The sequence below is a fragment of the Salmo salar genome, chromosome ssa21, assembly GCF_905237065.1.
Source record: "Salmo salar chromosome ssa21, Ssal_v3.1, whole genome shotgun sequence".
In the NCBI taxonomy this organism is placed as follows: domain Eukaryota; kingdom Metazoa; phylum Chordata; class Actinopteri; order Salmoniformes; family Salmonidae; genus Salmo; species Salmo salar.
The window spans coordinates 41,400,863-41,415,695 of record NC_059462.1 but is presented as its reverse complement, the minus strand read 5'-3'; the positions used below and the strand labels follow the sequence as shown (position 1 = coordinate 41,415,695).

At 43.8% G+C, this 14,833-nt stretch overlaps 1 protein-coding gene across 2 annotated transcripts in view; it reads right to left on the bottom strand.

Annotated features, from left to right (window-relative positions):
• Positions 1-14,833, bottom strand: part of stam2 (signal transducing adaptor molecule (SH3 domain and ITAM motif) 2) — a 32,652-nt gene that overhangs the window by 7,107 nt on the left and 10,712 nt on the right. For both annotated transcript variants that reach the window (XM_045704776.1, XM_045704775.1), the window contains 8 exons: positions 13,653-13,799; positions 6,540-6,606; positions 6,164-6,365; positions 5,860-5,954; positions 5,613-5,695; positions 4,717-4,804; positions 4,498-4,552; positions 3,324-3,492 (listed from right to left, as the gene is read on the bottom strand). In XM_045704776.1, coding sequence (XP_045560732.1) covers positions 3,324-3,492; positions 4,498-4,552; positions 4,717-4,804; positions 5,613-5,695; positions 5,860-5,954; positions 6,164-6,365; positions 6,540-6,606; positions 13,653-13,799 — 906 coding nt within the window. The remainder of the gene's footprint in view (positions 1-3,323; positions 3,493-4,497; positions 4,553-4,716; positions 4,805-5,612; positions 5,696-5,859; positions 5,955-6,163; positions 6,366-6,539; positions 6,607-13,652; positions 13,800-14,833) is intronic.

The window sequence follows — 14,833 nt, the reverse complement described above, 5'->3', positions numbered from 1 at the left end:
CATTTATTTTAACTAAATATGCAGGTTTAAAAATATATACTTCTGTGTATTGATTTTAAGAAAGGCATTGATGTTTATGGTTAGGTACAGTCGTGCAACGATTGTGCTTTTTTCGCAAATGCGCTTTTGTTAAATAATCCCCCGTTTGGCGAAGTCGGCTGTCTTTGTTAGGAAGAAATAGTCTTCACAGTTCGCAACGAGCCAGGCGGCCCAAACTGCTGCATATACCCTGACTCTGTTGCACAGTACGCAAGAGAATTGACACAATTTCCCTAGTTAAAAGAAATTCACGTTAGCACGCAATATTAACTAAATATGCAGGTTTAAAAATATATACTTGTGTATTGATTTTAAGAAAGGCATTGATGTTTATGGTTAGGTACACATTGGTGCAACGACAGTGCTTTTTTCGCGAATGCACTTGTTAAATCACCCGTTTGGCGAAGTAGGCTGTGATTCATTGATAAATTAACAGGCACCGCATCGATTATATGCAACGCAGGACAAGCTAGATAAACTAGTAATATCACCAACCATGTGTAGTTAACTAGTGATTGTTAATATTGATAGTTTTTTTTATAAGATAAGTTTAATGCTAGCTAGCACCTTACCTTGGCTCCTTGCTGCACTCGCGTAACAGGTGATCAGCCTGCCACGCACTCTCCTCGTGGACTGCCATGTAATCGGCCATAATCGATGTCCAAAAATGCCGATTACCGATCGTTATGAAAACTTTTTAAAATCGACCCTAATTAAATCGGCCATTCCGATTAATCGGTCGACCTCTACTCCATAGACAAACATTGTCAGTAGAATGGCCTTACTGAAGAGCTCAGTGACTTTCAACATGGCACCGTCATAAGATGCCACCTTTCTAACAAGTCAGTTCGTAAAAAAAATTTCCTCGCTCGAGCTGCCACGGTCAACTGTAAGTGCTGTTATTGTGAAGTGGAAACGTCTAGGAGCAACAACGGCTCAGCCACAACATGGTAGGCCACACAAGCTCACAGAACGGGAACGCTGAAGCGCGTAGTGTGTAAAAATGGTCTGTCCTCGGTTGCAACACTTACTACTGAGTTCCAAACTGCCACTGGAAGCAACGTCAGCACAAGAACTGTTCGTCGGGAGCTTCATGAAATGGATTTCCATGGCCGAGCAGCCGCACACAAGTCTAAAATCACCATGCGCAATGCCAAGCGTCGGCTGGAGTGGTGTAAAGCTCACCGCCATTGGACTTTGGAGCAGTAGAAATGCGTTCTCCGGAGTGATGAATCAAACTTCACCATCTGGCATTCTGACGACCAAATCTGGGTTTGGTGGATGGCAGGGGAGTGCTACCTGCCCCAATGCAGTGCCAACTGTAAAGTTTGGTGGAGGAGGAAAAATGGTCTGGGACAGTTTTCCTGGTTCGGGCTAGGGCCCTTAGTTCCAGTGAAGGGAAATCTTAACGTAACAGCATACAATGCCATTCTAGACGATTCTGTGCTTCCAACTTTGTGGCAACAGTTTGGGGAAGGTCATTTCCTGTTTCAGCAAGACAACACCCCCGCGCAGAAAGCGAGGTCCATACAGAAATGGTTTGTCGAGATCGGTGTGGAAGAACTTGACTGGCCTGCACAGAGTCCTGACCTTAACTCCATTGAACACCTTTGGGATGAATTGGAACGTCAACTGCAAGCCAGGCAATGCTCTTGTGGCTGAATGGAGCAATGTTCCAACATCTAGTGGAAAGCATTCCCAGAAGAGTGGAGGCTGTTATAGCAGCAAAGGAGGGACCAACTCCATATTAAAACCTGTTGGATCTAGGGGGCAGTATTGAGAATTTTGAAAAAAATATGTGCCCATTTTTAACTGCCTCCTACACCAACTCAGAAGCTAGGATATGCATATTATTAACAGATTTGGATAGAAAACACTAATTTTCTAAAACTGTTTGAATGGTGTCTGTATAACAGAACTCATATGGCAGTCAAAACCCTGAGACAAATTCTTACAGGAAGTGGATATCTGATGTGTTGAATTACTTTTAAGCCTATGCCATTGAAACACACAGGGACTTATTAATCATTGAGAACTTCCTACGCCACCCACTAGATGTCACCAGTCTTTACAAAGTGGTTTGAGTCTTCTACTGTGAAAACTGACCTAACAAGAGACTTGGAAAGTTGGTCATAAGTGGATGGCCTATACTACTCTGGCGCGCGAGGGCACGTTTGGGTACTCTCGTTCCAATACGTTTTAAAAGAGAATGCAATCGTCCGCCTTGAATATTATTGAAGTTCTGATTGAAAAAGGCCCTAATGATTTATGCTATACAACGTTTGACATGTTTGAACGAACGTAAATATTTTTTCCCCCCTCTTTGGTGAAGACAAGTCCGGCGGGCGACGTTCATGTTTTTGAGTAGCCTACAGGACGCGCTAACAACACGGAGCTTTTTGGACATAAATTATGAGCTTTTTCGAACAAAACTACATTTGTTATGGACCTGGGATTCCTGGAAGTGCCTTCTGATGAAGATAATCAAAGGTAAGGGAATATTTACATAGTATTTTTGATTTTAGATCTCTCCAACATGGCGCCTAGTCTGTATCGCCAAGCCTATTTTTCTGAGCACAGGACCTCGTTTATTGCAAAGTGTGATTTCCCAGTAAAGTTATTTTTAAATCTGGCAATGCGGTTGCGTTCACGAGATGTTAATCTATAATTCTTTGAATGACAATATAATATTTTACCAATGGTTTCGAATAGTAATTATTTAATTTGTTGTGCTGTTTGACTGGCGGTATTGGAGGGAAAATATTTTCTCAACATCAACGCCATTGTAAAATGCTGTTTTTGGATATAAATATGAACTTAATAGAACAGAAAATGCATGCATTGTCTAACATAATGTCCTAGGAGTGTCATCTGATGAAGATTGTTAAAGGTTAGTGCATCATTTTAGCTGGTTTTATGGTTTTGGTGACGCCTGTCTTTGAATTGACAAAACATTACACACAGCTATTGTCAATGTACTCTCCTAACATAATCTAACTTTATGCTTTCGCCGTAAAGCCTTTCTGAAATCGGACAACGTGGTTAGATAAGGAGATGTTTATCTTTCAAAGGGTGTAAGATAGTTGTATGTTTGAGAAATTTGAATTATGACATTTAATTGTTTTCAAATTTGGCGCTCTTGATATTTCACCTGCTGTTGATAGGGTGTACCAGGGGTGGGACGCTTGCGCGATTTTGTAATGAGATGTTTGACGAGTAGATGTCCACATACTTTTGGTCATGTAGTGTATGTGACAGTGGTTAGATAGTTTGTTTCTCCTGACCTGAATGGGGACTTGGGAGGCAGGTGCGTATTGGGGCTGCTGCTGCGGTTGCTGCTGGGACTGCAGTTTGGAGTAAGCTGTGTAGAACGGTGCCTCGTTCATCAGTTTGTTATAGAGCTCCAAGGCCTCCAGCACCTTCACATTCAGCTCAGACAGCTCAGAGTGTTGCCTGCCAGGGAGGGAGGGAGAGAGAGTGGGAGGGGTGGAGATAGAGGTCATCACCACACCTGTAGGACAAAGACTGATGATCGTAGTGGTCATCCAGATACAGTCAATATAAACTATATCAAGTATGTATAACTACATACAATTTGAATAACTCTGTACAACATATATGCCTAACCGATAGAAATACAACTCTGACATGCAACAGTATAGCCTCTAACATACAATTGTAAATATAGTCCATTATGAATACCGTAAATTCCGGACTATAAGCCGCAACTTTTTTCCCCAGTCTTTGAACCTCGCGGCTTAAACAATGACGCGGCTAATATATGGATTTTTCCCGCTTTCAATTTTTTTTCTTCCAAAAAAACATTCTGTGACGTGATCAGTTTTTTGGCGGCATGAAGCTTTCATTAGACCAATGAAATTGCCGAACGGGTTAAGGTCAAACAACTTTTTTGTTTACTGTTTAGATTAAATTGAGCGCTCTCAAACTTCCCATCATTCTGATTACGGTAGTCATTTTGTCACCCTCATCATGGCAAAGACACGGAGAAATGCATATGATGCAGCTTTCAAGTTGAAGGCGATTGATCTGGCTGTTGGAAAAGGAAATAGAGCTGCTGCACGGGAGCTTGGTCTTAATGAGTCGATGATAAGACGTTGGAAACAGCAGCGTGAGGAATTGACTCAGTGCAAAAAGACAACTAAAGCTTACTGCTAATTTTTTATTACAAGCCGTGTTTCGTTAAAGCCTATTTATTTTTGTTACAAGCCGTGTTTCGTTAAAGCCTATTTATTTTTGTTACAAGCCGTGTTTCATTAAAGCCTGTGTAAAGTTCATTTGTTTCAATGTACCGGTAGGCACCTGCGGCTTATAGACTTGTGCGGCTTATTTATGTTCAAAATAATAATTTAAAAAAAATTCAGTGGGTGCGGCTTATATTCAGGTGCGCTTAATAGTCCGGAAATTACGGTAATTATACTACAGTTAAATTCATTTTACCTGTCAATGTCTTCTAGCTTGTCATCAATCATTGGATTCATCTGCTCACAAGCACCTGGGTGGGTAAAGCATTGATAAGGCGAGGCTAAACAGACAAAAACAGTGTGGGTGCAGTGACCAAGCCAACTACACTGTGTGTGTGTTAGAAAATAGTCCAACTGCAGTGTCAGTGAGCATGGCTACTAGGATTTATCAGAGCATTAAGTCATTGTTTTATACCCTCCAGTTGGACCAGCTCTTGGCAGTCAGGTGCTGCATCAGCAGGGTCTGTGTTCTGGAGTAGATACAATGCTCTATCCATCTTCTCCTGCAGAGACAGAGAGGGGGAGAGGGAGGAAGAGAGAGACAGGGGAGAGACAGAGAGAGGAGAGGGAGGAAGAGAGAGAGAGGGGAGAGACAGAGACAGAGAGGAGAGGGAGGAAGAGAGAGAGAGAGGGGTGGGGATGAGAGAGAGAGGAAGAGAGAGAGGGGTGGGGATGAGAGGGAGTGAGAGGGGTGGGGATGAGGGAGAGGGGTGGGGATGAGAGAGAGGGAGGAAGAGAGGTGAGGATGATTGAGGGGGAGAAGGGAAGGAACAGAGGGGGAAGAAGAAAGGGGGAGGAAGAGAGAAAAAAGGGAGAGAGGTGGGGATGAGAGAGGGGGAGAGGTGGGAGAAAGATTCTTGTTATACGATGTTACATTGAAACTTTGTATAACAAATAATGTCAGACTTTATTAACCATTCTAAACGTTTAACACGCCTTCCCTGTGGCTCAGTTGGTAGAGCATGGTGTTTGCAACGCCAGCATGGTATGTGCAACGCCAGGGTTGTGGGTTCGATTCCCACGGGGGGCCAGTACAAAAAAAATAAAAAAATGCATGAAATGAAAATGAAATGTATGTATTCACTACTGTAAGTCGCTCTGGATAAGAGCATCTGCTAAATTACTAAAATGTAAATGTAAATGTAACTAAGTTACAACTGACGGACTGATGAAGAGGGTTTTCAATGGCCAAACGATCAAAACTGATGGTGGACTGATTATATCTAAGAAAATATACATGATGATATAACATGATATAGGCCTACATGTATGGACAGCCATGCAGTAGGTCAGGTACGTAGAAGCACCCACCTCATCTATGAAGACAGGCTCAGGCTCTACGTTGGCTTCTATGCTGGGCTCCTCCGGGGCTGGTGTCTTCTCCACATACGTTACTGTTAGGAGAGGGATTTACATTTTAGGCATTTAGCTAATGCTCTTATTCAGAGCCACTTTAGAGTCAGGATTTAAAACATGAAACCAAACACTAGAAGGACTCTCCGTATGGTGGTACAAGAGTGAAGTATGGTACTGGACAGGATAAAGAGGGGAAACGTACCTAGTTCAGGCTCAGCGTTGAGGTTGGTCGTGACAAAGTTGGACGGGAAGAGACCTACTCCTCTGTGGTTCTCTCCTTTCCACCAGTTTGGGTCACTGTGGCATCAACATGGTTAAATCAGTTCAAACATTCTTGTAAGTAAACACTTCCCATTATAAATTAAATGAATGCATGCACTGCAGAACAACAGACATGTAACTGAAGAACTGTTGTTCCCATATTTGCCTATACAGTAGGCCATCATATGGGTCATCACAGCAGGGGGCTCAGAGCCAGGTTTCCATAGCAACATGTCGTTAGCTACCTGTCGTCCAGGACGAGGATGAGCTCTCCGGTCTTGAAGGTGAGCTCGTTGTCCTCGGCCGCCTCAAAGTCGTAGAGCGCCCGCAACTTCCGGGAGTCCCTGCTACCCCCGCCCCCGTTGGTATTGAAGGGGGGGTCGGCGGTCACGGTGAGGGGTCGCGTCTCCACATACTGCTTCTGCTCCTGCAGGGACAGCTCGATGGCTGCAGATGGGAGGAGGACAGAGGCAGTGGAACAAAATGGAAATACACTGCTCTACACTGTCATTCTCAATGATTTTAATGTGTCTAATAAATGTATTAATTCATTCATCAACATGCACAATTCATAATGTAATATGATGTGGTATTCTAGAATCTGTTGGATATTATTTGTACCTTTGGCCAGGTCGTCATCGTCAGATGGTTTACTAACAGCAGGAGTGGTGCCCTTTAGGCTGGACCCCTGTTGATAAGAGGTGGTTGGTTAGAGAGAAGCCTTCCAGAGCAGAGGGGATTTGGGATTAGCTGTGACTGTGGTGCCACCTGTAGGGATTGATAGGTACTACAGGCTTTAGAGGCAGTATTTTGGTAGTAAACTGAGAGCGAGTAAAGACGTCAGCATGCTTTGGTTCGGCCTACCCAAACTCGGCTAGGCGAACCAAACGAATGTGCTTGCATACTCCCTTGAAAGACCTTGCTTGAAAAACAAGAAAAAAGCGGCAATAGTACTGTTTGTCCATCTTGAGACGCCGTAGCGTCAGAATTCATCTAAATAAGAAATCGGTTATTCATTTACGTTTTGTAGATATCTTAGTCACACAATTTTACATATAACTAAGGTGTTTGCTGCAGTATTTCTCAAGTGAAAACATTTTTGAAAACGATTAGTCTCTCATTGAATGACACTTCATTGAAGAATCTCTACTGTTGACCAATCACAGACGAAGGGGCGTAGACTTCTGTTTGCCTCAAGAAAAAAAGTGTGTGCACCAACAGCCAATAAAACACTTGCCGAAGACCAAAAAAATTACAAAGAAAGTCACAAAAATGTTGTCATAAAATATGCACAAACTGTTTTGTCTGGGAAGCATGTGGATTCCTTAAGAGTAAAGGAGCTCCTAAAATGAAAATAGGACATTGAATGCCATGAAATTGTAATCGCTTCATATGCAAACAAATATAGCCTAACATCTGGAAAACAGTGACATTGACTACAGTATGAAGAATAAATTGCTGTCTGTGAGAGGGGTTGGGAAAAGTCAGTTTCAGTAGAAAATACTTCAGAGTAATTTATTAAAGACCCAATGCAGCAGTTTTATATCAATAACAAATCATTTCTGTGTAACAATTAAGTACTTTAATTTAATAGATTTTATTTTTTAAAACTAGGCCATCTCTCAAGCAAGAATTTAGTTTGGAGTGATGATCTGAGTTGGGAGGGGGAAACTGAAAAGTAGCTGTTATTTGCAGAGCGGTTTGGATCTCTTTGATTGGACTATTAACCAATTTACCGCATGGTAATGTCACCATGGAAAGCCGAAACTTCTACCCATGCAAAACTGCTGATTAGAAGGTCCTGTGTAGACTGTATTTTCAACCAGCAACTATCAGGAAATAACACTGATGAAATGTTTTAACAGTTTTACAGTGTTAGTTTCATCAGCTGTTGTACAGTATCATACAAAATAGGAAAAACTGAATTTTGATTGCATTGGGCCTTTAATATAAGATAGGACACTCAGCCCACCATTTCAACCAAATTAATAGAGTACCAGACCGTCCCTCACATACAATCACAAAGGGAATTCTAATCCCCTTCTGCTAGCTTGCTTGCCCCGGCCCGCTAGCTGCCTGAAGCCACTCACTGGACTGCTATGATCACTCGGCTACGCATGCCTCTCCCTAACGTAAATATGCCTTGTCCATTGCTGTTATGGTTAGTAATTATTACCGTATTTCACTGTAGAGCCTCTAGCCCTACTCAATACGCCTTAGTTAACACTTTAGTTCCACCTCCCACACATGCGGTGACATCACCTGGTTTAAATTATATTTCTAGAGATAATATCTCTTTCATCGTCACTCTATGCACAGGTTTACCGCCACTGTATTCACATCCTACCATACCTTTGTCTGTACATTATGCCATGAATCTATTCTACCGTGCCCAGAAATCTGCTCCTTTTACTCTCTGTTCTGAAAGTACTAGAAGACCAGTTCTTTTAGACGTACCCTTATCCTACTCCTCCTCTGGTGATGTGGAGGTTAATCCAGGCCCTGCAGTGCCTAGCTCCACTCCCATTCCCCAGGCGCTCTCATTTGTTGACTTCTGTAACTGTAAAAGCCTTGGTTTCATGCATGTTAACATTAGAAGCCTCCTCCCTAAGTTTGTTTTATTCACTGCCCTAGCACACTCTGCCAACCCGGATGTCCTAGCCGTGTCTGAATCCTGGCTTAGGAAGACCACAAAAACCCCTGAAATTTCCATCCCTAACTATAACATTTCCCGACAAGATAGAACTGCCAAGGGAGGTGGAGTTGCAATCTACTGCAGAGATAGCCTGCAGAGTTCTGTCTTACTATCCAGGTCTGTGCCCAAATAATTTGAGCTTCTACTTTTAAAAATCCACTTCTCCAGAAACAAGTCTCCTACCGTTTCCGCTTGCTATAGACCACCTTCTGCCCCCAGCTGTGCCCTGGACAACATATGTGAATTGCTTGCCCACCATCTATCTTCAGAGCTCCTGCTATTAGGTGACCTAAACTGGGACATGCTTAACACCTCGGCCATCCTACAATCTAAGCTTGATGCTCTCAATCTCACACAAATTATCAATGAACCCACCAGGTACAACCCCAAATCCGTAAACACGGGTACCCTCATAGATATCATCCTAACCAACCTGCCCTCCAAATACACATCTGCTGTCTTCAACCAGGATCTCAGCGATCACTGCCTCATTACCTGCGTCCGTAATGGGTGTGCGGTCAAGTGACCACCGATCATCACTGTCAAATGCTCCTAAAACACTTCAGCGAGCAGTATCCTGGAAGGATATTGACCTCATTCCTTCAGCAGAGGATGCCTGGTCTTTCTTTAAAAGTGCTTTCCTCACCATCTTAAATAAGCATGCCCCATTCAAAAAAATGTAGAACCAGGAACATATATAGCCTTTGGTTCACTCCTGACCTGACTGCCCTTGACCAGCACAAAAACATCCTGTGGCGTACTGCATTAGCATCGAATAACCCCCGCGATATACAACTTTTCAGGGAAGTTAGGAGCCAATATACACAGGCAGTTAGGAAAGCAAAGGCTATCTTTTTCAAACAGAAATTTGCATCCTGCAGCACTAACTCCAAAAAGTTCTGGGACACTAAAGTCCATGGAGAATAAGAACACCTCCTCCCAGCTGCCCACTGCGCTGAGGCTAGGAAACACTGTCACCACCGATAAATCTGCGATAATTGAGAATTTCAATAAGCATTTTTCTACGGCTGGCCATGCTTTCCACCTGGCTACCCCTACCCCGGTCAACAGCCCTGCACCCCTCACTGCAACTGGCCCAAGCCTCCCCCATTTCTCCTTCACCCAAATCCAGATAGCTGATGTTCTGAAAGAGCTGCAAAATCTGGACCCCTACAAATCAGCCGAGCTAGACAATCTGGACCCTCTCTTCCTAAAATGATCCGTCGAAATTGTTGCAACCCCTATTACTAGCGTGTTCAACCTCTCTTTCGTATCATCTGAGATCCCCAAAGATTGGAAAGCTGCCACGGTCATCCCGCTCTTCAAAGGGGGAGACACTCTAGACCCAAACTGTTAGAGACCTAGATCTATCCTACCCTGCTTTTCTAAGGTCTTCGACAGCCAAGTTAACAAACAGATCACTGACCATTTCGAATCCCACCGTACCTTTTCCGCTATGCAATCTGGTTTCCGAGCTGGTCATGGGTGCACCTCAGCCACGCTCAAGGTCCTAAACGATATCATAACCGCCATCGATAAGAGACATTACTGTGCAGCCGTATTCATCGACCTGGCCAAGGCTTTCGAATCTGTCAATCACCACATTCTTATCGGCAGACTCAACAGCCTTGGTTTCTCTAATGACTGCCTCGCCTGGTACACCAACTACTTCTCAGACAGAGCTCAGTGTGTCAAATCGGAGGGCCTGTTGTCCGGACCTCTGGCAGTCTCTATGGGGGTGCCACAGGGTTCAATCCTCAGGCCGAGTCTTTTCTCTGTATACATCAATGATGTCACTCTTGCTGCTGGTGATTCTCTGATCCACCTCTACGCAGACGGCACCATTCTGTATACTTCTGGCCCTTCTTTGGACACTGTGTTAACTAACCTCCAGACGAGCTTCAATGCCATACAACTCTCCTTCCGTGGCCTCCAACTGCTCTTAAATGCAAGCAAAACTAAATGCATGCTCTTCAACCGATCGCTGCCCACACCTACCCACCCGTCCAGCATCACTACTCTGGACGGTTCTGACTTAGAATATGTGGACAACTACAAATACCTAGGTGTCTGGTTAGACTGTAAACTCTCCTTCCAGACTCACATTAAGCATCTCCAATCCAAAATGAAATCTAGAATCGGCTTCCTATTTCGCAACAAAGCATCCTTCACTCATGCTGCCGAACATGCTGTAAAACTGACTATCCTACCGATCCTTGACTTCGGCGATGTCATCTATAAAGTAGCCTTCAACACTCTACTCAACAAAATGGATGCAGTCTATCACAGTGCCATCCGTTTTGCCACCAAAGCCCCATACACTACCCACCATTGCGACCTGTACGCTCTCGTTGGTTGGCCCTCGCTTCATACTCGTTGCCAAACCCACTGGCTACAGGTTATCTACAAGTCTCTGCTAGGTAAAGCCCCGCCTTATCTCAGCTCACTGGTCACCATAGCAGCACCCACTCGTAGCACGCGCTCCAGCAGGTATAGCTCACTGGTCACCCCCAAAGCCAATTCCTCCTTTGGTCGTCTTTCCTTCCAGTTCTCTGCTGCCAGTGACTGGAACGAACTGCAAAAATCTCTGAAGCTGGAGACTCATATCTCCCTCACTAGCTTTAAGCACCAGCTGTCAGAGCAGCTCACAGATCACTGCAGCTGTACATAGCCCATCTGTAAACAGCCCATCTATCTACCTACCTCATCCCCATACTGTATTTATTTATCTTGCTCCTTTGCACCCCAGTATCTCTACTTGCACATTCATCTTCTGCACATCTACCATTCCAGTGTTTAATTGCTATATTGTAATTACTTCGCCACCATTGCCTATTTATTGCCTTAACTTACCTCATTTGCACTCACTGTATATAGACTTTTTTATTTATTTTGTTCTACTGTATTATTGACTGTATGTTTTGTTTATTCCATGTGTAACTCTGTGTTGTTGTATGTGTCGAATTGCTATGCTTATCTTGGCCAGGTCGCAGTTGCAAATGAGAGCTTGTTCTCAACTAGCCTACCTGGTTAAATAAAGGTGAAAAAATAAATAAATAGGGAGAACTGGGGTATTACATGAAATATGTGAGAGGAAATTCCATTCGGAGGTCATGCCTTAAAAACACAGAGACAAGCGCCATCCTCCTCCTCTGTATTGGCAACACATGGGAGAGCAGCGCACTGAGGACAAGGAAAGACCGCACTGCACTGGGGCCAGTGAAAGTACACACACAGAGCTTATTTGCTTACAGTGGACCACAGGTTGAAGTCACGAGGAGAGCTTTGTGTTTGAGCTAGCCGATAACAGTTGTCTTGGATTTGTTGGCGAGTCTGGCGACAGCTTCAATAAGACAGGGCTCTACAATGCTACCTTTTCAGTCGCCTATGCTCCTAAATATTTAGCTGTGCTACTTGGAATTTTTATTTGGTGCCTAGAATTTTTTTACACAAAAAAAAAAAAAAAAATTCTATAAAAAACACACCCAGATAACATTTAGTGGAACAAAAAGGAAACGGAAAATAGCTTCTTCAGGAGATGAGCTACAAAAGATTCATAGCCCCCCCAAAAATTCTGGTGCTCCTTAAACCTGTATTTTGCTATTGCTGGCAATTCTTATGAAAAAATGTTGAATATTTTTTTATTTGTGCTCCTATATTTCTTGATGTGCTCCTACATTTAAAAAAAAAATGTCAGCATAGCGCCCTGTAAGAGGGTAAAGTACTGATATAGTACGTTAAAAAAAATTGGTTTACGTGGGCCTCCCGAGTGGCGCAGCGGTCTAAGGAACTGCATCGCAGTGCTTTTATTTTATTTCACCTTTATTTAACCAGGTGGCCAGTTGAGAACAAGTTCTCATTTACAACTGCGACCTGGCCAAGATAAAGCAAAGCAGTGCGGCAAAAATAACACAGTTACACATGGGATAAACAAAAGTACAGTCAATAACACAATATAAAAATCTGTATATAGTGTGTGCAAATGAAGTAAGGAGGTAAGGCAATAAATAAGCCATAGTGGCGAAGTAATTACAATTTAGCAATTTACACTGCTGTAAACTGCTCTGACAGCTGACGCTTAAAGTTACTGAGGGAGATAGAAGTCTCCAACTTCAGTGATTTTTGCAATTCGTTCCAGTCATTGGCAGCAGAGAACTGGAAGGAAAGGCAGCCAAAGGAGGTGTTGGCTTTGGGGATGACCAGTGAAATATACCTGCTGGAGCGCGTGCTACTGGTGGGTGTTGCTATGGTGACCAGTGAGCTGAGATAAGGCGGAGCTTTACCTAGCAGAGACTTGTAGATGACCTGGAGCCAGTGTTTTTGGCGACGAATATGAAGCGAGGACCATCCAACAACAGCATACAGGTCACAGTGGTGGGTAGTATATGTTCTTGGGGCGTTACTACAGACCCAGGTTCGATCCCAGGCTATGTCACAGCCGGCCGTGACAGGGAGACCCATGAGGCGGCGCACAATTGGCCCAGCATCGTCCGGGTCCCGGGATGGTTTGGCCAGCCGGGATTACCTTGGCTCATCGCGCTCTAGCGACTCCTTTTAGCGGGCCAAGTGTCTGCAAGCTGACCTCAGTCGCCAGTTGTACAGTGTTTCCTCTGACACATTGGTAGGGCTGGCTTCCAGGTTGAGCGAGCAGTGTGTCAAGAAGCAGTGCAGCTTGGCAGGGTTGTGTTTTGGAGGACGCATGGCTCTCGACCTTCACCTCTCCCGAGTTCGTAGGTGAGTTGCAGCGATGGGACAAGACTAACTACCAATTGGATATCACGAAATTGGGGAGAAAAAAAAGGGGTAAAAGTTAAAAACAATAATAAAATACTTTAAAAAAAAAGACATTGCGGTTCAAATGGCTCTATTTTCCAGGTGAGGCACATCCAGACCAATTGGCACAAATTGAAACAAATAAAAATAAAAACTCTTTTAGGAAGGGGGTAACAGTTAGTAGTGAGGGGAAACTGCCTGGCATATACAATGATAGAGGCAACACTGGGTTAGAGTGATAGACGATAGATTGTTGACTACATTACCTGTGACCCAGAGGATGGGAAGACAACCCCTTCCTCTCTCAGAGACTTGATTGTGGCACTGACCAGACTGAGCTGTGGATCTTTCTGGAACCCATCACACCACTCCACCATCATCCCCTTCAGCTTGTCACACACCTTGCTGTGAGCCTGCATTGGGGATAGTAATAATAATTATTAGGCTACTTATTTGATAGAGGTAGATACAAACAAAACATTGACACAAAGAGCCAGCTGAATGATAATAATGGCGCCAGAGGGGATGGCTGCCGTTTTACGGGCTCCTAACCAACTGTGATATTTTGTTAGTTGTTTTCGCATTGTTTTTAACTTATTTTGTACATAATGTTGCCTCTACCGTCTCTTATGACCCGAAAGAGCTTCTGGACATCAGAACAGCGATTACTCACCTCAAACCAGACTAACATTTTTTCTTCAATGAGTCCAACGCGAAGGATATACTGCTTTCCCAAGACCAGGCCCAAATCCCTGTCATTCGCGTGAAGAAAAGACGGAGATACAGGGGGAGGAGGTCGAGCTGCCTTGTGAAAATTCAATGGCAAGTGGGTAAACCGCCACTACCATCCGTCCTACCGCCCAACCTGAAATCACTGGAGAATAAACTGGATGATCTACGATCAAGACTATCCTACCAATGGGACATTAAAAACTAATATCTTATGTTTCACCGAATTCTGGCTGAACGACGGCACGGATAATAGAGAGCTGGCTTGGTATTCTGTGCATCGTCAGGACAGAGCAGCTACTTCTGGTAAGACGAGGGGCAGGGGTGTGTGTCTACTTGTCAATAACAGCTGGTGCGCGATGTCTAATATTAAAGAAGTCTCAAGGTATTTCTCGCCTGAGGTAGAGTACCTTATGATGAGCTGTAGACCACACTATCTAAGAAGAGAGTTCCCATCTATATTATTCATAGCCATCTATTTACCACCACAAACCGATGCTGGCACTAAGACTGCACTCAACTAGCTGTATAAGGGCATAAGCAAACAAGAAAAAGCTCATCCAGAAGCAGCGCTCCTAGTGGCCAGGGACTTTGATGGAGGCAAACTTAAATCCGTTTTACCTAATGTCATCAGCATGTCACATGTGCAACCAGAGGAAAAAAACAACTCTAGACCACCTTTACTCCCAGACACATACAAAGCTCTCCCTCACCCTCC